This window comes from Protopterus annectens, chromosome 2.part1, assembly GCF_019279795.1.
Source record: "Protopterus annectens isolate FY-2018-M chromosome 2.part1, PAN1.0, whole genome shotgun sequence".
Lineage (NCBI taxonomy): Eukaryota > Metazoa > Chordata > Ceratodontiformes > Protopteridae > Protopterus > Protopterus annectens.
Window position 1 is genome coordinate 1,076,228,021 of NC_056729.1, and position 26,055 is coordinate 1,076,254,075.

General features: G+C 40.1%; 1 protein-coding gene across 2 annotated transcripts in view; it reads right to left on the bottom strand.

The window, feature by feature from the left end:
* LOC122794328 overlaps window positions 1-26,055 on the bottom strand; it is a 1,793,522-nt gene that overhangs the window by 442,713 nt on the left and 1,324,754 nt on the right. For both annotated transcript variants that reach the window (XM_044062632.1, XM_044062631.1), the window contains one exon: window positions 20,752-20,976. In XM_044062632.1, coding sequence (XP_043918567.1) covers window positions 20,752-20,976 — 225 coding nt within the window. The remainder of the gene's footprint in view (window positions 1-20,751; window positions 20,977-26,055) is intronic.

Below are 26,055 nucleotides of genomic sequence, written 5' to 3' on the forward strand. Positions count from 1 at the left end.
TGCCAACAGCCCTTAAGGCTAAACAACACACCTGATACACTTGTAATAGGTGACTCTATTGTCAGGCACACTGACATCCCGCTCACCAGGCTGAACAAGGAGAAGGTCATGGTGAGCTGCCTGTTGGGCACTAGGATCCGCCACATAACACAAGCACTCAGGTCACTCCAAGGCAAGTACAAATATGACTCAGTCATTGTCCATGCTGGTGTGAATGACCTGAGATGTACCTCCCTGGACTTCATGAAAAGAGACATAGAGGAGCTCTCTGAGCATGTAGCCCAGGCTGGTATGACCCTGACCGTGAGTAGCATCTTACCCTCACCAAGAATGATGCCACAATATGAAGACAAGATGATCAATTTCAACAATTGGCTTAAGTATTGGTGTCATTCAAAGGGGATCCAATGTCTGTCAGCCTGGGATGACATGCTCGACAAGCCACGATGCTTCGCTAGGGATGGCTTGCACCTGTCACCCCTGGGCTTTCGGATATTGGCAAAGGCTCTTGCTACCCCCATAGTGCCTTTTTTAGGAAAGGCTCAAAAGACAAACCCACCTCCATAGGTATCACAAGGGATAAGAAACTAAGAGTAATGCTACTCAACGCCAGAAGTCTAAACCTCAAGATGCATGCACTCGAAACTCTCCTTAACATGGAGAACATCAATAACTGTGCAGTAACAGAAACCTGGTTCAAGGCTCCTGAGAGCACCCCAGTGCTACCGAGTTATACCTCATACCATGCTTTTCGGCCCCAAAACTTGGACCGAACCACAAAAGGAGGGGGAGTATCAATATTCGTCAAAGATACCCACACCTCCAGGTTGGTGGCACAGCACGAAGCATCAGAGACTATCCATGTGCAACTAACAGTGGGTAAAACTGCCTTCCAGTTTATAGCCTGCCACAGACCACCCTCCCAAACCCAGGAACCCCACTCGGCCTTCCTGAGAACACTGGAAAATATGAAGGTCTCTCCAAACACCATTATATTGGGCGACTTCAACTACCCAAACATAGACTGGGAGCATTACTCTAGCTCCAACACCCTAGCCCAAAGGTTCCTAGAATTTATAAACTCAATTGCTATGGAACAACTTGTTACCACTCCCACAAGAGGGGAAACATACTGGACCTGATCATCACCAACATGGGGACTCTATGCTCCAGACCAGAAGTGTATCCCTCACTGGTAAGATCAGACCATAAACTAATCTCTCTGGATATTCACATCCCTACCCCACCCCCTGCCCAGAAAACCACAGTGAAAAACTTCACTAAAGCAAATTTCACACTCCTCAAAACTGAGGTGGAATCCTTCAAAGCCCCCGGGCCTGTGGAAAATAAGGCCCAGACCGCAGAATCCTTTATAAACACATTCTATGAATACCTTCAGGAATGCATGGATCATGCAATCCCAAATAAAACCAAGACCCAATCCTCCAAAGGCAGACGTCCAGTCTGGTGGACCCCAGCCATAAACAAACTATACAATAGAAGGAGGAAGCTACTACATGATAGAGCAAAATCCCAAAAAGAGAAGGCATCTCTGATCAGTATTAGCAAAAAACTACGGGCACTCATAAAATCGTCTAAGGCCAGCTTCGAGAGAAAAATTGCAAAGGACACTAAGGATAACCACAAGGCTTTCTTTAGTTATGTTAGGAACTTGGGTGGGAATTCCCAGATATGCTCAGAATTAGTCCAAAATGACAAAAAATACACCGAACCCACAGCCATTGCCAACATCCTAGCTGACAGGTTCAGCTCAAACTCCCCCCCACCTCCCCACCAAAAGGGCAAATATCTATCCCAGCAAAGTGCTGCCTCCCTGACATCTCAGATGTTCAGGTAAGAGCCGCCCTCTCCAAAGCAAAAAACACAGCATCAATGGGACCAGACGGTGTCCCGGGCTACGTCCTACATCAACTCCAAGAAGAGCTAAACCCAAACATAAAACTACTGTTCAATCTCAGCCTTACTACAAGATATGTACTCAAAGAGTGGCGTACAGCAACAGCGGTCCCTCTCCACAAAGGTGGTGCCTCAACGGATCCTGGAAACTATGGCCCCATAAGCCTGACTAGCTTGGTCTGCAAAGCTATGGAAAGGATCATCATGGACCTCATAAATAAAGATATTGGGGACCTACAGACACTGGATCCTACCCAGTTCAGCTTTGTTAAGGGCAGATCATGCCTTTTAAACCTGGTCGATTTCTTTGCAACAGTCACCAAGGCCATTGACGAGGGGAAGGTGATCCACACAGCCTACCTGGACCTCGCAAAAGCCTTCGATACAATACCCCATTCGGGCATTATAGATAAGCTCACCAGCTTAAATATAAACCCCTATGTCACTAGATGGGTTGCAAACTGGCTCAAGGACAGAACCCACATGGTTAGAATTGCTGGAGCAATGTCAGACTCCAAACCAGTTACAAGTGGCGTCCCACAAGGCTCAGTCCTAGGACCTCTCTTGTTCAGTATATATTTCTCAGAGCTACAGGCCAACAGGGAAGGACTGTGGCTGACCAAGTTCGCCGATGACTGCAAACTGGGCGCCATAATCAACTCTCCAGCCGACACAAGCATCCCCCAAAAGGGCCTCATCAAAACAGACAACTGGTGCCAGAGCCAAGGCCTCAAGCTAAACGCCATAAAGTGTATAGTCATCCCCTTTGGCAAAAACAAAGTGCCCACAAATTACCACATAGGTGGTAATCCATTAAATACAGAAGAAGTAATTAGGGACCTGGGGACCCAAGTTGATAGTAATCTCTCATTTGACAACCACGTGGCCAAAGTGGTTAGAAAAACATTTTATATAGCCCACCTAATCATGAAGGGATTCACATCTAGATCAGGGGAGGTCATCGTGCCTCTTTACTCATCCCTCATCAGGCCCATAATTGAGTACAATGCCCCTTTTGGGATGTACCTTACCAGACACCTGCAGCAACTGGAAAGACCCCAAAAGTACCTCACCAAGAGGATCAAAGGGCTCAAACAGATGCCATATGCTGCCCGGTTAAAGAAACTCCAGCTCTACTCAGTGGCATACCGCCTGCTCAGAGGCAATCTGTGCCTGATGTATAAAGCCATGTCCAACCCGGAATTAATGGACATGCTGCACCTCAGAGAATCCAAATCCCATCGAGCTACGCGCTTGAGAGACTTGAACCTCCACTGAAATAAATAGGACATGCTGGAGGGACAGATTCATAACCCAGAGGCTCCCTTCACTCTGGAATAAAATCCCAGTCCAGGTTAGGCAGAGTCCCTCATTGACTCTCTTCAAGAGGAATCTTGATGAGTGGATGGGAGATCGTAGGTTTACCCCGGGTATCACTTCTGTGTCACTGTTAGACAGAGGCACAGTATACTAACCTCGAAAAACTGGCATAGCAAAATTAATTTAAAATGGGTGGCGAAAGCCAAACACACTCTGGCTAGGCTTATAAATGCCCTAGGGCAGATAGCCTAGTATGAACCTATGAACCTATATATACATATATATATTTTTTTTTTATATATAATTATTTGTGTGTGTGTGTGTGTGTGTGTGTGTGTGTGTGTGTGTGTGTGTGTGTGTGTCTATATATATATATATATATATATATATATATATATATATATATATATATATGTATATATTTATATATTTTATATGTATATATTTTATATGTATATCTCAGTTTATATTATGTATATATTTTTCCAAATATATGCATCTCCATACATATATACATGTGTATATGTATATATACAAAATCTGACTGATTCTACAGAATCATTTCCCTACTGTTGAATGATGCTACTGTGTCACATGTTTGAAAAAGCATCAGTAATCCTTGCAACTCAAATGGTGCAGTGATACATTGTTCTGACTTTGGTGTACATGGCCCTAGGTTCGAGACATGACAGGGCTGATTATTTTGTGTCTGGGCACAACAGTGGCTGATGAAAACAGAGTGATTAAAGCAGTTTTAAGCATTGTAAGCAGGTTTGCATGGGTTTGCGTGATGCTAAACGATGCTAACATACAGTTAAACTTACAGCTGCTTCCTCTGTGTTGGCTTCACTTAGCATCGTGCAAACTCGCTTACTCCCATGCTAATTTCTTTAAAAGAAAAGAAGAAGGGGTGATAGGAAAGTGGTGAAAAAGGGGCATGCAGAGGGGAAAAAACAATATGAAAGATAGCTAGGGATGTGCAGGATGGGTGTAGGGAAAATCCATAGCTGTTTATTTCTTATACAGCAACAGTTGTGCATTTGTACAGAATTTGGAGGTGGATTTGGACACTCAAACCCCAGAGATAGAGGTCGTGACAACAGAAATGTGTTGTCAAGCCAATTGGACTGGATTACATGTGTCCAGTAGACATGTGTGCAAAATGGACAGCTATGTATGGGGCAATATTTTTTGGGGGGACAAATGCCCTTTTCTTTTTTTTTAAGTGAGAGTGGGATGTTGGGGAAGGATTGTAGGTACATCTGGGCAGGTAGGTTGGGTAGGGAGACAGAGAAGACAGACAAGACAGCAGACAAGGACTGTATATGACACATGGGGGTAAACACATTTGACCAGGAGGGTGGTTGGGAATCTGAAGCCCATGGGCCCACATATAGTTACAGTGGGACTGAGGTTCCCCACCCATGGGTAGTCACCACTGCACCTTCATGGCCCCAAAGGTGACTGTGCTGGGGTCTGTACAAGGGGGCGGCCTGCCCTTGAGGTGTGCCAGGCGGCCCTCAATCTGGTGAAGCTGCTCTCCAAACTTGAATTGAAGGGTGCTGCACATCAAACCTCGAACCTAACTGCGAGTGACAGCCTCCTGTCTGCTCCTGTTCCCAGGGGGGATAGGCTCTGTCCCCTGCAATGGTTCCACCTAAAGGTGGTGCAGACCAGCAGATGAGGGAGATCTGGGTTGGGTCCCAGATGTGCTGCGGCCCGGTGCTACGGCCAGATGAGGTGCGACTGGCAGGTCTACTTGGATCTGCCTTCCCAAACACGCTACAGTGTTGAGGTTTTACAAAATACATTGGTTAGTCATGAAGAACACATTTCAAGATTAGTTATAACAGCATGCATGGATGTTCCAATTAACCCCATAAAACAAATTTGAAACAGTAAAATAGCAAACAGAACACATGCAGGGAATTGTTTTTCTTTTGCCATACAACTATAAAACTTAAAACTATAAAAGAAAGGTGTATATCCTTAAAATAACTTGCATTGCTACAATACTAGATATATTGAGTGCTCTTAGCCACCAGGGGTTCCCGCAGCATAAATGGATTATAGCTGCTCCCCCCACTTAAGAACCCACATATTCACCTATATTGAAACAAGTATTATATTAAAGTGGTGAAACAATTTTAAACCAAGTATTATACTAAAGTGGTGAAACAATATACTATAGTGGAGAGCTCTATCCCAAAGTGTAGCACTATATATTTGGGTAGTGAGCGCATTATTAAAATGAAGGATTAGACTTTTTACTTACTGCTTTCTCCCACTGAACCAGAAGTTTGAATGATTATTTTTTCGCAAAACCTTGCGATCTAGCTGGCCCCGCTCCATTTGCTCCCCTACCCTGCCCCCAAGTTCCACCCGCCCCCACTACCTCTACTTTTATTGTAACCCCTAATCACCTGACCACTAGTCCAACCCCTAATTGCCTAACCTCTAGCCCAACCCACTCATCCTACCTCCATCCCACTCTCTAATCCAATTACTTCTCACACTGATCCAACTCCCAACAACACATTCCCAGCCAACACACCTCCACCCTTACACACAACCAACCAGGAATCCTAGTTGTAGCACTCAATCTAAGGAGTATCATGTTACCCACACTCACATCCCTATCACTAGCTCTACTATTGCTAACCTTCCTCACATCCTTACAAACAAACCAACCACTGCACAATTACTCCTATCATACTACCCACACTAGCCCACCCTCTCAAACCCACTCGCACTTCTACATCTGCCGCACAATCATAAAATTTACAACTACATCTTACTCACTTACAAAAATAACACCAACTCACCACACTAGGAAAAACACACATAGACCAAGCTCACAAACAATTATTAAAAAGCACATACTGACACTCGTTCAAACTCTGCTAACCTCTGGTGACATTCACCCAAATCCAGGTCCCCTCTCAGCCAGACAAACATCTGACCTGCTGATGCTAAATGTTAACATAAGAATTATTACCAACAAGCTAACAGACCTACATGCATTCATAGCCCACTACAACCCTGATGTACTCACCATTACAGAGACCTGGCTTAAACCCATTATCCAGGATGAAGACTTTCTCCCCCCAAGGTGTAATACACTTAGATCTGATAGAACAAACAGGAAAGGAGTAGCCATTCACTTTAAAAATATCCTTAACCTCCAGCTTCTTCACACCACACCACCCACTTTTCAAAATGCTGATGTTCTATTTTCTGTCCTATCCATAAGAAACGCCAAGAAAATCAATCTAGTATGCTGCTAGATACCACCAGGCAACAACTCACTCATAATAGAAGACATCCTTCACTGGACTATGGACAATCTACCACAGGAAACAATCCTGTTGAGAAACCTTAACAACAACTGGGCAGCCTGTAATTCCAGCAGCCCCTCTACACATATCAATCTATATGGGTTCTCTCAACTAATTGAAGAACCAACTAGAATAGATAAGGAAACAAAGAAAGAATCCATACTGGACTGGACACTAACCAACTATTCCAAACAAAAATATATAGTAAGCTGTCTCCCAGATGATCTAAGTGATCGTCTCCCCACCTTCCTACTCCACAAATACTCCAATCACCCCAAAGCAGTAGTCCACAGACTCGTATGAGATGACTGCAACCTTACCCCACAATACCTAAATACTGTCCTAAATCACTGCAACTGGGAACCACTACAGACACTTGGGTTATACTAGGCAGTAGACTACTTCAGTAGCACCTTCTCTATCATCCTTAACAGTCTAGCTCCTAGCAGAAAGATCAGAGTTTAGCCAACTACGCACCCTGGCTAAGTAGGGACACTAGAGCCTTACTAAAAGCCAAATATAAAGCCTGAAAAATCTGGAAAACTGACAAACCCCCTAGCTCCAGCCCAAACTATCAACAGCTTAGAAACAAGGCCAAGGCTGAATCCAAAATAAATAAACAAAAACAATTTTCTTAGTGCCCAAAGCAAATATTCAAAGAATCCACAAAAATTCTGGCATGCCATCAACTCCCTACTAAAGCCAGGCAAAACCACTACTCCAGAACCCAGCTCTACTAACAATATTTTAGACATAGCTTCTCAATTTAATAACCATTTTACTAAGTCCATCTTAGCCCTGTCCAGTCAAATAACCAAAAACAGTCTACCTCAATTGCAACCCAACCTATCCCACATCACCTCCTCTTTTAGCCTATCACCAGTGCCCACCTCAACTATCAAAAAACTCCTCCTAAAACTAAAGCCAACCACAATGGCAGCTGATAACATACCTGCTACATACATAAAAATGGCTAGTGACTCCCTATCATATCCTGTCTCCATGCTAATCAACCGCTCCATACAAGAATCCTACATACCCAAACCCTGGAAAGTATCTCATATCATTCCTCTCCATAAAAGAGGTAACTCCTATGAATTCTCCAACTACTGACCTATTGCCATCCTTTGCCCCTATCCAAAATTCTTGAGAAATGCATCCACTTGCAAGTAATGACATTTCTTAACACACAATCCTACTATCTGCCACACAACACGGTTTCCATCCACATCAGAGCACTACCACTGCCCTTCTATTCTTCATTAATCATATAAACCTGTACAGGAATAATAACAAGTAGGTATCAGCCATTTTCCTAGACCTCTCAAAAGCATTTGATATGGTCTCACACTCCATTATACTAGACTCACTAACATCATTATCCTTCACCTCCTCTACTATAGCCTTGTTCAGAAGCTACCTATCTGACAGGCAACACGCTGTCCAGTGGGAATGAACTCTGTCTCCACAGCTTCCAACCACCATAGGAGTCCCACAGGGCTCTATACTGGGCCCACTATTATTTTCTATTTTCACAAATAACCTCAATAGCTCTGTATAACATGCAACACTCTTTCAATATGCGGCTGATTCAACCCTGATCTGCTCCACCTCATCTTCCACCACCCTACATACACTCACTCAAGATACCTTTAAATCAGTAGAAAAAATGGATATCAGGTATCCAACCAATTTTAAATCCCAAAAAGACAAAATTTCTACTATTTACCCCTAATAAATCAAAAAAAAAAAACCCTCTCCTTTACCATAACATCTAAGTATGGCACCACCATCTCCCTTTCTAACCACACCAAACTTCTGGGCATTGAAATTGACAATAATCTTTACTTTGATGTTCACATCTCACATACCATAACACTAGTACACAAAAAGCTAGGCTCCCTTTTCAGGCTTGTTGGCTGTTGGTGAAGCACCCACCAAGAGGAGAAAACGCTGAGAGAAGAAAGGAGCCACTTTTGAGACTTTAAGTATTTTTCCTTTGTTTATTTGCTAAGTTTTTGTGCATAGCCGCCTATTTTGAGCATTTTCTGGCTTGTTAAATTTGATTTCTGCATTAGTAACTGTATTTAGAGCACAACCTAGAGCTGTTTACTGAATTTCCTGTTTGCACTCATTTTTAAAATCGTTTTTTTCTCAAAACTTGCATTTTATCTGTCTTTGGCCTAGCACTCTTGTGCGGGGTCATTTACTGCACTGTTATAACTTGCTGATACTTGTTAACCTCTGCTATCTCTGAAAAAAAAAAACAAAAAAAAATCTTGCTTTTTTCCCACTTTTCTGAGATTTAAAAAAGTTCATTTACAGGCTTGCTGTTCTTGAACTGTTTATAAGTTTCTGTGAGGCCATTTTTTGCTTGGGCTAAAGGAAAGTCTCTCTGTTGATCAGTGGCAGTGAAAAACATTGAGCAGCCTGTCTGCCCCTGTGGGAGTGGTTACTGACTTGAACCTGTAGTTTTATTGGCCATTCTGGGTCAATTCCAAAACTCCTTCATCTTCCTCTCTTAAAACATGGTTGCCTCATGGTTTTGGCATCTTTTCAGGCTTGTTGGCTGTTGGTGAAGCACCCACCAAGAGGAGAAAATGCTGAGAGAAGAAAGGAGCCACTTTTGAGACTTTAAGTATTTTTCCTCTGTTTATTTGCTAAGTTTTTCTGCATAGCCGCCTATTTTGAGCATTTTCTGGCTTGTTAAATTTGATTTCTGCATTAGTAACTGTATTTAGAGCACAACCTAGAGCTGTTTACTGAATTTCCTGTTTGCACTTATTTTTAAAATCGTTTTTTCTCAAAACTTGCATTTTATCTGTCTTTGGCCTAGCGCTCTTGTGTGGGATCATTTACTGCACTGTTATAACTTGCTGATACTTGTTAACCTCTGCTATCTCTGAAAAAACAAAAAAAAAAAAATCTTGCTTTTTCCCCACTTTTCTGAGATTTAAAAAAGTTCATTTACAGGCTTGCTGTTCTTGAAATGTTTGTAAGTTTCTGTGAGGCCATTTTTTGCTTGAGCTAAAGGAAAGTCTCTCTGTTGATCAGTGGCAGTGAAAAACATTGAGCAGCCTGTCTGCCCCTGTGGGAGTGGTTACTGACTTGAAACTGTAGTTTTATTGGCCATTCTGGGTCAATTTCAAAACTCCTTCATCTTCCTCTCTTAAAACCTGGTTGCCTCGTGGTTTTGGCGTCTTTCAGGCTTGTTGGCTGTTGGTGAAGCACCCACCAAGAGGAGAAAACGCTGAGAGAAGAAAGGAGCCACTTTTGAGACTTTAAGTATTTTTCCTCTGTTTATTTGCTAAGTTTTTCTGCATAGCCGCCTATTCTGAGCATTTTCTGGCTTGTTAACTTTGATTTCTGCATTAGTAACTGTATTTAGAGCACAACCTAGAGCTGTTTACTGAATTTCCTGTTTGCACTTATTTTTAAAATCGTTTTTTTCTCAAAACTTGCATTTTATCTGTCTTTGGCCTAGCACTCTTGTGTGGGGTCATTTACTGCACTGTTATAACTTGCTGATACTTGTTAACCTCTGCTATCTCTGAAAAACAAAAAACAAAAAAAATCTTGCTTTTTTCCCACTTTTCTGAGATTTAAAAAAGTTCATTTACAGGCTTGCTGTTCTTGAACTGTTTGTAAGTTTCTGTGAGGCCATTTTTGCTTGGGCTAAAGGAAAGTCTCTCTGTTGATCAGTGGCAGTGAAAACATTGAGCAGCCTGTCTGCCCCTGTGGGAGTGGTTACTGACTTGAAACTGTAGTTTTATTGGCCATTCTGGGTCAATTCCAAAACTCCTTCATCTTCCTCTCTTAAAACCCTCTTTTGCGCAGTTTTGCGCGTTTTGAGCATAGCGCAACAACGAGCAGCGCCGCCTAATTGGGTTTAAACTATTCCTGGCTCCACAAAGTCTGCTCTTCACTTTTTCCCTTAGAACTGCTCTATCTCTCAATTTAAACACCATATTCTCATTCTAAGGCCCTTCACTGGTCCAATTAAGTAATCCTACAAGTTAGCACTATTAAACCATAAGCACTACTTACTCTTATACTCTCTACGATTACCCTGTCCTCTATTGGTCCGTCTTAAATTCAGTTTCCCTATTACTCTAGCATGTCTAAAGGTCAGACAATGGTTTCCTCTCCAGTCCAGCTGGTGAATCTGGGAATTTTGAGGCAATGTTACAACTGTCTCATGTACACGGACAACCCTCTCCTCCTCCAAACAGGTTCAAATGTATGTGAGAGATGCAACTATTTAGCCAAACTGGAGGCTGAGCTCTCTCATCTCAAAACTGGTGTAACCAGTCAGGAGGAGAAGGTAACCTCACACAACACAATTCCAGTATCACATAGTCCCACCACATCAGCGAACCAAACACATAAATACACAAAAACATACTCGGAGGCTCTAAATAAAAATCTACCTAAGCAACAGAGACCTCCAAAGCAGACATCCAAGCAAACGCTACCTCAAAACAAAACACACACAACACATAACCCACAAAGTCAGTGTGCCAAGCAGCCACAGCCCTTAAGGCTGAATAACACACCTGATACTCTTGTTATAGGTGACTCTATTGTCAGACACACTGACGTCCTGCTCACCAGGCTGAATAAAGAGAAGGTCACAGTGAGCTGCCTGTCGGGCGCTAGGATCCACCACATAATGCAAGCACTCAGGTCACTCCAAAGCAAATAAAAATATGACTCAGTCATTGTACATGCTGGTGTGAATGACCTGACATACCTCCCTGGACTACATGAAAAGAGACATAGAGAAGCTCTCTGATCATGTAGCCCAGGCTGGTATGACCCTGACCTTGAGCAGCATCTTACCCTCACCTAGAATGATGCCACAGTACAAAGACAAAATGATCGATTTTAACAATTGGCTAAAATTTTGGTGTCATTCAAAGGGGATCCAGTGTCTGTCAGCCTGGGATGACATGCTCGACAAGCCACGTTGCTTCGCTAGGGACGGCTTGCACCTGTCACCACTGGGCTTTCGGATATTGGCAAAGGCTCTTGCCACCCCCATAGTGCCTTTTCTGGCAAGGCTCAAAAGTCAAACCCACCCCCGTAGACAGCACAAGGAACAAGAAACTAAGGGTAATGCTGCTAAACGCCAGAAGTCTTAACCTCAAGATGCACGCACTCGAAGCTCTCCTCAGTATGGAGAACATCGATATCTGTGCAGTGACAGAAACCTGGTTCAAGGCTCCAGAGAGCATCCCAGCACTACCAGGCTATACCTCATATCATGCTTTTCGGCTCCAAAACCCGGACCGAACCACAAAAGGAGGGGGACTTTCCATATTTATCAAGGATATCCACACCTCCAGGTTAGTGGCATTGCACGAAGTATCGGAGACCATCCATGTGCAACTAACAGTGGGCAAGACTGCTTTTCAGTTTATAGCATCCTACAGCCCACCCTCTCAAAGTCAGGAATCCCATTCGCTTTCCTGAAAACATTGGAGAACATGAAGATCTCTCCGAACACCATTATATTGGGCGACTTCAACTACCCAAATATTGACTGGAAGCACTACTCAAGCCCCAGCACCTTAGCCCAAAGATTCCTGGAAATTATAAACTCAAATGCTATGGAACAACTAGTCACCACTCCCACAAGAGGGACAACATACTAGACCTGATCATTACCAACATGGGGACTCTATGCTCCACACCAGAAGTATATCCCTCATTGGTAAGATCAGACCATAAATTAATTTCACTGGATGTCCACATCCCGACCCCACCCCAGCCCAGAAAACCACAGTGAAAAACTTCTCAAAAGCGAACTTCTCACTTCTCAAAACCAAAGTGGAATCCTTCAAGGCCCCAGGGCCAGTGGAAACTACAGCCCAAACTGCAGAATCCTATATAAATGCAGTCTACGGACATCTCCAGGAATGCATGGATCATGCTATCCCAAACAAAACCAAGACCCAATCATCCAAAGGCAAGCGTCCAGTCTGGTGGACCCCTGCCATAAATAAACTGTACAACAGAAGGAGGAAGCTACTACATGATAGAGCAAAATCCCTAATAGGGAAGGCATCTCTGATCAGTACTAGCAAAAAATTACAATCCCTCATAAAATCCTCCAAGGCCAGCTTCGAGAGAAAAATTGCACAGGACATCAAAGACAATCATAAGGCTTTTTTTCAGTTATGTTAGAAACCTGGGATGCAACTCCCAGACTTGTTCTGAGTTGATTCTAAACGACAAAAAATACACTGAACCCACAGACATCACCAATATCCTGGCAGACAGGTTCAGTGCAAACTTCTCCACCCCCTCCCCCCCAAAAGAGCAAATATCTATCCCGGGTGAGGGCTGCCTCCCAAACATCTCAGATGCTCAGGTGAAGGCTGCCCTCTCCAAAGCAAAAAACACTGCTTCCATGGGACCAGATGGCGTCCCAGGTTGCGTCCTACATGAACTACAAGAGGAACTAATCCCTCAAATAAAACAGCTATACAATCTCAGCCTCACTACAGGATATGTGCCCACAGAATGGCATACAGCAACAGTGGTCCCACTCCACAAAGGTGGAGCATCTACGGACCCTGGAAACTATCGCCCATAAGCCTGACTAGCTTAGTCTGCAAGGCTATGGAGAGGATCATCATGGAGCTCATAAACAAAGACATTGGGGACCTACAGACACTAGATCCTACCCAGTTTGGTTTTGTCAAGGGCAGATCCTGCCTTTTGAACCTGGTTGACTTCTTTGAAACAGTCACCAAAGCCATAAATGAAGGGAAGGTAGTCCACACAGCCTATCTGGACCTTGCAAAGGCATTTGACACAATACCCCACTCGGGCATCATAGATAAGCTATCCAGCTTAAATATAAACCCCTATGTCACAAGATGGGTCGCAAACTGGCTCAAAGACAGAACCCACAGAGTGAGAGTTGCTGGAGCCATGTCAGACTCAAAACCGCTCACAAGTGGCATCCCACAGGGTTCTGTCCTGGGACCACTCTTGTTCGGTATATACTTTTCCGAGGTACAGGCAAACGTGGGAGGACTATGGCTCACCAAGTTCGCAGATGACTGCAAACTGGGCGCCATAATCAACTCTCCAGCTGACACAAACATCCTTCAAAAGGTCTCACAGAGACAGATAACTGGTGCCAGTGCCATGGTTTAAAGCTAAATGCCAAAAATGTATAGTCATACCCTTTGGCAAAAACAATGTGCCCACAAATTACCACATAGGCGGAAACCCATTAAGTACAGAGAAAGTTATTAGGGACCTGGGGACCCAAGTTGATAGCAATCTCTCCTTTGAAAACCACATTGCCAAAGTGGTTAGAAAGACCTTCTACATAGCCCACCTCATCACGAAGGGTTTCACATCTAGATCAAGAGAGGTAATCGTGCCCTTTATTCATCCCTCATCAGGCCCATCATAGAATACAATGCCCCTTTTGGGATGTACCTTACCCGACACCTGCAGCAATTAGAAAGACCTCAAAAGTATCTCACCAAGAGGATCAAGGGTCTCAAACAGATGCCATATACTGCTCGGTTAAAAAAACTCCAGGTCTACTCAGTTGCGTGCCGCCTACTTGAGGCGATCTATGCCTGACATACAAAGCTATGTCAAATCCAGAATTAATGGACATGCTCCACCTCAGTAAATCTAAATCCCTTAGAGCCACACGCTCGAGGGACTTGAACCTCAGCACAGAAATAAATAGAACTTGCTGGAGGGACAGGTTCATAACCCAGAGGCTCCCTTTGCTCTGGAATAGAATTCCAGTTCATGTGAGGCAGAGCACCTCACTGAATCTCTTCAAGAAGAATCTCGATAAGTGGATGGGGGATCGTAGGTTTGTCCCAGGGATTACTCCCGTGTCACTATTAGACAGAGGCACAGTAAACTAAACCTTAAAAAGGGCACAGTATACTCAAATCAAGGGGTGGCATAAGCCATACAGAATCGGGCTAGGCTTATAATTGCCCCAGGGCAGATAGCCTAGTATGAACCTATGAACCTATGAACTATAAGTCCTTTCTCTCACAAAAAGCAAGAGTCACTCTTGCACAAAGCCACCTCCTCTCAGCTCTATTATACACAGCAACAATCTTTACCCAAATCAATGTGATCTAGACAAACTAGAATCATGCTACAATAAAATAGCCAAGTTTGCTACTAACTCAACCTATAGAACCCATCATTGTACTGCACTAAAACAACTAAAGTGGCTTGAGCTACCACAACTACTTAACTATCATCAGCTGGGCACAGCCTACAATTTTCTCAAATATCCTGAAAAAAAACACCTCAATATCCAACCTACTTACTGTCTACACTGCAAACTGGAACCTTAGATCTGGTGAAAAAATCTCTCCTATCCATCACCAAGGCTAATAATAATGCAGGGAAAATGCTCTACTCCCACACCATTAACAGAAATTGGAACTGTCTTCCCCATTCTGTGCCCACTGCCCCCTCCACATCCATATTCAAACACTCCCAAAAATCACATCTTCTTAGTACCTGGTTATGCCCTTGTATCACATAACCCTACCCACACTGCTATTAACTCCCCAAACTGCTCTCTGATCACATGCTGGATCTTTGATCCCCTGTAGGCTTGGTCATTTGAAAGGGAACTTTTAACTGTATAATTTTACTTGATATAATTTCTTCTCTTACCAATGTATAACTGGCATTGTCTTTTTACCTATTTTCTATATCTTCATTTACCTGGAGTGTTTTATTAATTTCTTGTTATATTACTATGCTCAGCATATATGTTGTAACCTGTTTTGTGTATTATGCCTGATGTACTGTATTTGTATAACCTGATGCCGGAGCTTTTTTCCCTGGGCCTCCACTGAAAATGGACCTGGTCCAGTCGGAATTTCCCGGTTAACAAATGTAAAATAAATAAATAAATAAAATAAATGGAACAACATCATGCATTGTAACCACATGCCAGTAACACTGACAGCAACAGACCACCAACAATGGTATTTGAACAAGATATGTTAACATGCAAGCAATCAAACATATTAACAATAATATAACACAAGTCCCAACATTAGGGTTGGAGCAGAACATACCCATAGTATATGAGTAATAATTATTGATGCAGATGGGGGAGGGGGGGCAAAAAATCCATTAACAACTGTTTATGCTTCTATTTTCCACAACAGTACTGCTCAATACTCTGTAGGTCAGCCCTCATTTTACATCTGCCTATGGCCATAGCCTCTGTAGTACAGACATACCTATTAAACTGTCAGCCTGGAATGGTATGAGAAAAACTGTGACAACTCTAGGTACATGACTAGAGGAGACGTGTAATGTCAGAGTTACATATCTGGCACAGGAGGGGTACCCTGAACCACTGTTATGCAAATGTGCTACTGGCATATGTCAACTGGTTTCCTATCTGTGTCCAGGAGTATTTGCAGCAGTGACCCCTAGGCATTACAGCATGACACTTGGGACACATGTATCGGAAACATACCTCTCAACTTCTTAGAGCATGACATCTGGACAAAGCCATACATAAGAGTTGGACAAAGGCCCATAAATATGGACAATTTTTATATATTGCGCTTACAAACTTAGAAAGTTGATAAAATAACAGGTTTTGCATTTGCATGGCTTTTCTGATGGATATGACATCTGACACTTGTATGTCTATCATTATTTTCTAACTTCAGTCTGTTATGGTTTTGCCAACGATTTGCCCTACTTTATGTTAAACGGACCACAAATCTGAGACAAATATCTGGACATTCAGTGAACATCTGTACAGGTGAGAGGTATGATTCAGGAAGAATGCATATTGTACGCACCTACCCTGCTGTCATTTGCAGGCATGTGGTGGGACAATTCAACAGTTGTACACATATTATTGGAATACTCTTCATACAGCTATTGGCAACATTTACTTACCTGTAAAACCTGTGGGGAAAATATCTGTTAACACTACCTGACTGTTTTTACATTTATTCCTGATTTCGTCTGAGTAGATATGTACACATCTTAGTACCCTGTATTCGAACCACGTCTGGGTGTGCAAAATTAACAACTAAGCTATTTCTCATCACACTGAGCTACTGGGGAACTGTTGTTTCTTATTTCAATGGTGTCTGCCTAATAGTCACTTGGTTAGAAAGTCTGAACTTGTAATTCTATGATGCATGCAGTTATTGTACTGTGCATTACTCCTTTGGATTACTACAACATGGAAAGCAAAGGTTAACACAAGGCAATGCTGCATGGTACACACATTGATACTTTCCATATTACTATTCAGTGTTCAGAGCTTGGTGCAGTATATATTTCACATTTAATTTATATCTCATTTTACAACTACACCATCTACAGTTTCTCCTAACAGCTTGTTCACAGATGCACCTCAGTTAATGTATACTGACACAGCCACATTTGCTGTGAAGAACCTGTATACATTCTATATATGTATACAACAACATACCAGAATAAACACAACAGTTTTTTTAAAGGTCTTTATTGTACAATATTCGTCAGTCATACTTTTTTATTTATTCAGTTCAAACAGTAACAGTGTACCTACTAGCAGTAAGCAATGTACTCCTTCTTAGCTATTTTAACAAAATACTGCAAAAAAGATTTGTACTCACCAGCCTGTTGTTGCAGCCTCAGCAGTCTGTCATCCTGGGCTTCCATGTTCACAGCCCTCTCTGCTGCAGTTGTAGGGGAGAAAAACACATTATGCATATCTGTCTATCACATTCTCAGGCTAGTATTTGCTACAAACTACTTGATAGTGATACTTACACACTACTGGAGCATTCTGGGCCCATCCATCTTGATTCTGCTGGTCCAAGAATGCCCCCTTCCTAAGCTTTAGGTTGGCATAGTGGTGCTGCACCTGCATACCAGTCCGGCAGCTGCAAGTAGCACTGGTAAGGTCACGTGCACGAAGGTCCCAGGCCTCCACTTTGTTTTGGCAGCCCTGGTACAGGCCCTGCAGCAGTCTGTCCTCATGGTTTTTAACTAGGCATCCAACCATGACCCTGGCACCCACAAGTGCACTCCCTCTCCTAGGCCAGCCATTGTATCTGTACAGATTATGGCTGTATTCCCGCCTGCACCATATAAGTAGTGTGATATTCCTGCCCTTTACTGTCATTGGACCATTTTGAAAAGGTTAAGCTCCGCTAAGCAGTGCACAAATCTGCTAATCCAGTTTTAACGCTGCTTAAAGGGGAAGTTGTTGAGCAGTGTTTAACAGTGCACAAATCCACTTAGCTGAGCTACCTGCTGCTTAGTCCTCACGCTATAACAATGATGACACTTGCTAAGCATAACTGAGCATGGCTAACCATTGCACACTTTTAATATTTTAAATATATTAGAGGACTGACTTAATTTATTAAGTGTATATGAGGTACTTTACATGACATCCCTCTATGTACTTTCCTTACATTGGCAAGGGGTGTGACTATACTGTATGGGGAACTTGTGTGTATATGGGTGATTTCACATGTTATATGCACTCATACTTATATTGTACACCAGCTACACTACCTGGTTGACAAAAAACAGTTGCTACATAATTTAAGTTTAAAAAAATAATTTTAACACTACTTTCCCATATAAAAATAAGTTGCCTGTCTTGGTACTCTTACCATGAACACCTGCATGTAAAGGTGGGACTCTAAGTACTACACTATTGCAGCTTGGAAATTTCACCTGTATATTTGTATTTATCTCCTATGGGATGTTTATGGTAAGCGGGGGGCCATAACACGCACACTCGCTTAGCTACGCTTCAACATTCGGTAGCCTAGAAAAAAAAATTATAATATTATTATTATATTATTATGTTATAAAGTGAGTATTGTGGTATTCTGACAAGTCATTGAGGACTGCAATTGGGAAATAATGGCATACATTTGGTTTTCAGGCTTCTATCCTTCAGAGATTCCTGCTAATACATATTCTGTTTTCTAACAACTTTCTAAGTGTGTGAGGGCAATTTTTCAGAAGTGTCCCTATTTTTATTGTTTGTTTCCACCCATTATTTGTACCTTTGTCCACATGGACTGCTTGTCAGGGAATATTGGCATACATGTACTTTCAGACTTCCATCCCTTGGTAATTCATGTTAATGCATGACCTGTTTTCTATTAACTTTCTAAGTTTGTGAGGGCAATATGTATGATGTGTCCCTTTTCAGGGATTTTTCCTCCATTATTTGTGCATTTGTATACATTTCCTGCATTAGCAGGTTGTGGAGGGGTCATACGGTTTTACAATGCAGGGGGTGTGTCACAGAACCTGTCACATACCCATGTGTATTTCAGTGTCCGTGGACACTGAAATGATCATTTATTTAATTTCAGTGTTCGCGGACACTGAAATACTGGCATAATATTAGAGTTGTTGTTGTGTCTTTTTGGCTTTTCCCAGTTAGGGGTCGCCACAGTGGAACTCTGGTACGCTAATGATTGGTAGTTGAGTTTTACATGCCGAGTTACCAGCCCTGACGCACAACCTTCAACGAAGGTATGCCCATTCACACATGTCTCCACGCAGAAGACGCTCTAGCTGAGAATCGAACTGGACAGAGTCTTACTGCGAGGCGACAATGGTACCGCAGCACCACCACCGCGGGTTTGGCATAATATTAGAGTAATTCCCTAATATTATGCCAGATCATATTAGAAAGTGCCATACGGCACTTTCTGAATGCAGGGGGCATGTTCAATGTCCGTGCACTACTTGAACATGCCCCCTGCACTCATTCACAGTTTGTGTCCATGTAGGTTAAACAGCAGCATGCCTTCATTAATATGCAAGGAGCGCTGCTATGCTATACGGACATGAACCACTCCATGCAGGAATAGTGCTATTCCTGAATGGAGTTTATTGAGTCCCAGGGCTTATGTAATTTCATGAGTTATCCATTCCTTCAAGATAGCTTTTCATTTCATTGAAATACTGTTAGCTATGTAAATGAAAGTAGACAAGCAGATCATTCCTCGAGGTTATTTTTAATACTTAGTGATGACCGCTTTAGAGTGTTACTGGAAAAAATGTGATGTAATTACCCATATGAGATAAAATGTTCTAGGTTATTTTGTTTTCAAAATTATATCAAATTTAAATTCAAAATAATTAAATTAAAATCTTAAACTGAACTGTTTACCAGGAAAGTCTGGTTCTGCACATATTTTGGTTAGCTCAGTTTTTTGAAATTGTTTTATTATTTTTGCCAATAAATATTACTGGCCAAACAAAACAATTCTCAAATAAGATATGAACACGGTGATAATAAAAAAATATACAGAAAGTTAAAAATAGAATGATAAAATGACAAAAAAAGCTGGATAGACAGAAAGAAGGGCACAGAGAAAACAATATCAACACATTTTATATAATACTGTAATTTATGCATCAATAAAAATAATAATAATTTGCCAATACATTCATAGCTGGTCTGTTTCCTAAGAAATTTTGTTTTGATCTCCTTTGAACAACATTATTATGTTGTTTTTTTAATTACTTACATTATATACAGTATGTATATATGTATGTATGAATTTATTTATTTATTTATTTCATGTTAACTGATATAGACTGCTAATCGAAAGGTACCATTTTCCAGCTCAAAGTGGAACAATAGCTAAGTTGTTCTAGTACTCATACTTCCACAATATGTCAATTATAGTTTCAGTTCATCATGACATTGCTAGCACAGATGGTATTAGCTTTATGATTGTTCAGTAAAGAATGTACTTATATTGTTTGCCTTCAGTGTCATTTAAAAAATTCATATAATGTTTTATTATTTGAATTTCAGCTTGATATTATTTTATAAACTGCTGATTGTCATGATATTTTCTACTTAGTATGTATTTTTGATGCTTCTGTTTGATGGTGATCGCATGACTATTCCATGTTAAAATAAAAAAATAAGGAAGAATGAAGAAAACTGTAGTGGAAAGCAGGAGAGAAAACTGCAAGGGAGAAAATTTTGTAATGGCAAATTATCTATATTATACACATGGAAACTTTGCAAAATAAATGAGAAAGAGGGACAGATGGCAAAGAATAATTATGTGTGCCTTGTTAATAAAAATGATTTGCATATAAAAAGATAAAAACAGAATAAAAGATAAAGCAAAAATAATACACTTACCAGATAACGAGCCCAACTGTGTCTTCAATGTAACAGTATAGTTAGTCGAATCTCCTTTGTTAATACAGCATTTTATTACATGCATGGCTGCTCCACTGTTTCCACCACACACCAGTGTTTGATTATACACAATAATGCCTGAAGGTAATGAATATACAGTGATTGTAACTGGCTGGCTGGGATTTGCCATTAGGTAGTTTTCATGTAACTGGCACATGTAGGTTCCTAAAAGTAAACAAATGAACAGATTTGATAATATTGGAAGTACAGAATTATAGCTGGCTAGAAAAGCAGGATTTTTTGTACATTAGAGCTATATCTGTTTACCAGGTGGCCAGTAAAGTTACTTCAGTGTAATTTGTGCATCTTGAACCCATAGACCTAATTATTACTGTATTCATAATGTCACTTTCGCAAATACTAAACCAATGATTGGAATAATTAAAACAATACCTTTCAATATAAAAATTTGATAAGAATAATCTTTGAAAGAAAGAAATAGCTGAAACAGACACATCACAAGATGAACAATGCCATTGAATAGACCAAATATAAGCAATGTCAGGTGTAACATCACAAGGAAGGCTAATATGATACAAAATCACAATAAATGAAAAATTCAGCACAACCTGCACATAGAAAAAAAACAAGTAAAAGAAAAAATAAATAAAAAAAAAACGTATAACTGAAAAAAACATCCTGTTGACACATCTGGAATAAACCTTAAAACACATTTTAATCTTAATGTTAAAATAAGGAAACAGTTAAGAGCTTTCAAACTCCATATCATTATTGGAAAACTGATACAAATTAATAGTCCTAAGTAAACATGCTGGGGAATTTCCAAGAACAAGGTGCACCAAACTCCAAAGGCTGCAAAATAACTTGTAAATTGCGAATTGTTCTTCTTAATAAATACTGGACATTAACATAGTAAACAGCCCAGCAGTAATTAGGATTCCAAATATATAAATCTTTATTTAAACAAAATGTATAGCTAATTGATTTTGTCTTCAAGCACACAGACTTCATTAGAACAGTTGTAACATGGAACAAATAGCAGCACATGACCAGTCTAATTAACGGATCTTAAAAAATTAAAGGAATAGACATGAAATTCCTACTTTCTATGAGCTAAAAAACATACTCAAGTTTTATATAAAACTACAAATATAAAAATATATACAATGTTATTGTTTAACATTTTAAAACCAATATGATAAAAATACACACCAACTATAAATGAGTATACTAATCAGAATTTACTTAGGTTAAATACAATATTTAATTCTATAAATGTTGGTACATATAAAAATGACATAATTTAGCTACTCTCTGTTTAAATATAGGAAGGATAGAAACTGATTAATTTAAACCAGGATCGGATGCTGCATTTAACTTTAACTGTCATATAAGCTCCTTGTACTCAGTAGTGGCTTCCCATGAGCCACCTGTTGGATTTTGAACTATTCTTTCAATAATTAAGAATATCAAATTTTTGAAACTTCCACATACAACTGAATGTTTATATATAAAGCATCAGGTTCTTTTGTACATCATAGTGAAAGTTGTAAATCCACTTTCTAAGACTAGCACTAGCATATGTCCATTTTTGCCAACATAAAAGGCTGGGCACCCTGAATACTTTGCCAAATAAACCAAACCCACCATGCTAAAATTACCTTGTTTTGAATAAGTCATGGTATTCATCTAATTTTCAAACACCAACTCCTATGCTTCATTAATGTATTTACACTGAATACAGGCACAACATTTCCTTGTGCCTGTAAAATTATCACCAATGTTACCATTTCCAGAGAATTCAACAGTATCTTTTAAATTCTTTACCCTTTTAAAAAAATGTGGTTGTTCACCCACTAGTTTCTGAATTCCAGTTACTAAGCCCTGATTTTTCCTGAGAATACTTTACATTGCTGTACTGTCCATGTTGTAATCTTTTATCAAGACTCTGAAATTTCTTCTCACTATTTTTGTTTTTTTTCCAGGAAACATTTAACCCTGTTCCTTCCTCACTGATGTTGGGTGTTAAACCAACTCCAATAAAGGTTTGCATTTTCATATACAAACTACTGGTTGAACAACCACAATTTGTTTGAAAACAGGACAGGCAGACAGACAAACTCAAAAGTTTCATTAGAAAGGTACTGCTGATGGTACTGATGATATGATATCAAAAAATGTATTGTCCCACTAGATGAAGAACTTTACCTTTCAGTTGAGGGGGTGCTTCAATGACAGAAGGGATGTAGCTCAGTGACAGAGGGCATGCTTTACATGTATGAATTTCTCAGTTCAATCCCCAGCATCTTCATATACATCTCCATATATGTGGGTGCCCGAAGGGGTAGCATAATGGTTAAGGTCTTAACCTTACAGATAAAAAGTACAGAGTTTGATCTGATGTCTGGTTATTGCCTAGGCTTCTAATAGTCTGCACATTGACAGCCTAGTAGCTGTCTATGAACACTGCTGAAACAGGCATTAGAGCCCCTTTTGCAGCTATTATTCAAGTTCAGTGCTCTGATTACTTGGTGGGGGACTGAATGACACTGAACTAATGTCTTTGAAAAGACTGAATTGGGGGGAACACAATAGCAGAAAGTTGTCCTTTATGCTGGGGAGAGGGAAGGTTATGGTTATTTATTGAGTGCAGTGGTTTAATGAGTGGTTTAGAGAACAAAGAGTCAGTTAGGCTGTGCATCTGTTTAGTTCCTTATTCACTCTGCACAAAAAGGCGATATTCCTCCTGAGTCCTGATTTTTTTATCCCCTTGAGCAGACTGGAACCAGGGAGACCACAGCAGATGCTACGCTGATTAGCCTAATGGAACAGAACCAGTCAACTGCACTTTGCTTTTGTTGATGCTGTACTTCCTTCCTTTTGCTCTGCTTGGTCTAAGAACTCTGATTCATTGCATTGCATTTGCAGTGTTGCTATCACTTGTCCAAAATTATACAACCATTACATTTTGCAGCTGTTACCGGGTCAAATACTGGTAGTCCATGCATATTAAATTTTAGGCAGTAAATATATGTATTTATTCACTGAACATTTGTAAAGCAGATAAGCATAGATGTCTGCCTGCCATCACCATAAGATCAAAAATCTGCCTCTCATAATGTGTAAAAATGGGCAACATGTGGAACACCTACTAATAACATACTCACACCTTCAATTAGGAATCTCACAGCATGGTTAAAATGTGTTATTTATATTTATATAAGGCCCTTCTGATGAATAAATGTAATTTAATATTATTTACAAAGGACAGTAATTAAAAAAAAAAAACAATGAATATGTGATAGACCTTTCCGATAGGGAATAGTGATGAAAATGTTCTTTTTAAGACTCAAAATGAGGAGCAGTCCTCATAATAAGGTACACTTGGGAAGTATATAGCGAAGTGTACTGACTCAAAGACCCATTTAAGCCAAGGCGGCAAAACAAGGCACATGCAGTAAAAAAAAAATCAACAACTTTTTCAATGCATTGATGATACAAGTACAATAGAAAAGACAATTATTTATAAATACAATAAACACAATTGCATTAAGAACAGAAAGAAACTTAAAATCTTAAAATAAACATTCCGAACAATAGCCTTATAATAGTTTAAATTGTAATACATTTTAATACAATCAAGAAAGATTCTTATATAGTCATCATATTGTTTTACTAATGCAGATATCTGTTTGAAGGACTCAACAAGCATGGTGAGCAATGAAGAGAATTTACATACACGCACGCACATACATACATATATGTGTGTGTGTATATGTATATGTATATATATATATATATATATATATATATATATATATATATATATATATATATGTTTATATACATATATGAAGGAGATGATACTAAGATTTGCATATAAAAAGAGAGAGAATTGATGGAAATGATATAGGTATATAGAACAGGAGATGGGTTTTGGTGAGAGAAGAGGCATTAAAGTATATTAACCACTATCTGCCAAATTAGGATGGAATGACTTCTTGAATGATATGATGTTCTCTGCCAACTTGATGAGTTCAGATTATTCCAGCAAAGTTGAAGCAAATTTAATGGAGGATATTTAACAGATAGCAAAAGAAAAGAGTGGTCTGGCAAGATGAATAACAATAAGAAGATAGATTTGGAATTTCAGAGAGAGTAGTCAGAGGGTTTGATGCACAATTTATTGAGAAGAGGAGGACAGTATATTTGGTTAAGAAGTTTATAAGGGCATTAAAGGGGTAGCGAATACAGTACATTGTACAGATACCGTTAAACAGTGCAATGAAAGCAGTAGGAAATGACAAATCTAAGAACTGAAAAACCTCATTTTCAACTTTGGGGTTGAGGATATGATGGAATTGTTTCTACTGCAGTAAGAGAAACTAAGCATGATTGTTCTTCAAATCAATCAGGTAGCAATACTCCATTCTCACACATTAGATCAGTAAATTGCTTAGGTTAGGACTAAATCAAGAAGTGCACTGACTCGTACTGTGGAAAATCAGTGGAGTGGCATCACCTTTTGTACCATGTGCATATCTCACCCATAAGCAGCATTCAAAATATTTTCTCCTCTCAGTCCTTTTTCTGCACTAGAAAAGTAGGTCAGCAAGCAACAGCATTTTGAATTGCACTTGCATTTTTCTATCTCCTTCCTTCCCTACTTAACTTTTATTTCTTTTGCACAGATTCACTTCACTATCAACTTTCAAGTTATTCATTCTCCTGTTTTATCCTTTCATGTTATTCTTCTTCAAATTAAAGTCCTAATATGCTGACACCTTGGTTTTAGTTTTTTTTGTCATTGTCTTTCTCACTTCCAGAGTATCTAGGCAGCATATTTTTGCAAAGAATATTGCTATTGATAGCTTTTTATACAAACTAAGTGTAATATTGGTAAGAATCCCACTTTCAAACAACTTTGTCTATTTTCTGTACCCCCACCACTTGTCTCTATTCACCTATTTTTTTCCAAATTCATTTTCACAAAAAGATTATATTCAGCATGAAGCTGATATGTAGGGCTCTAATATTAATGGTTTTCTAGGGTAGCCTATTTTTGTTTTCCTTCAGCAAGTACAATGTCTTACAGAAGTATGCCATTATTTATATAACATGGATACCTTACTTGTGAAGCCCTAATAACTGATCAGAGATGCAACATGGTGCCTAAGGAATCCCTTTTCATCATTATTGTTAATCTAGTCGTGTTGTTATCATTTCAATTTAAAACGTAAGCAGGCCTTGAGATATTTCCTTTGCCATTGCCACTTTTTCAGT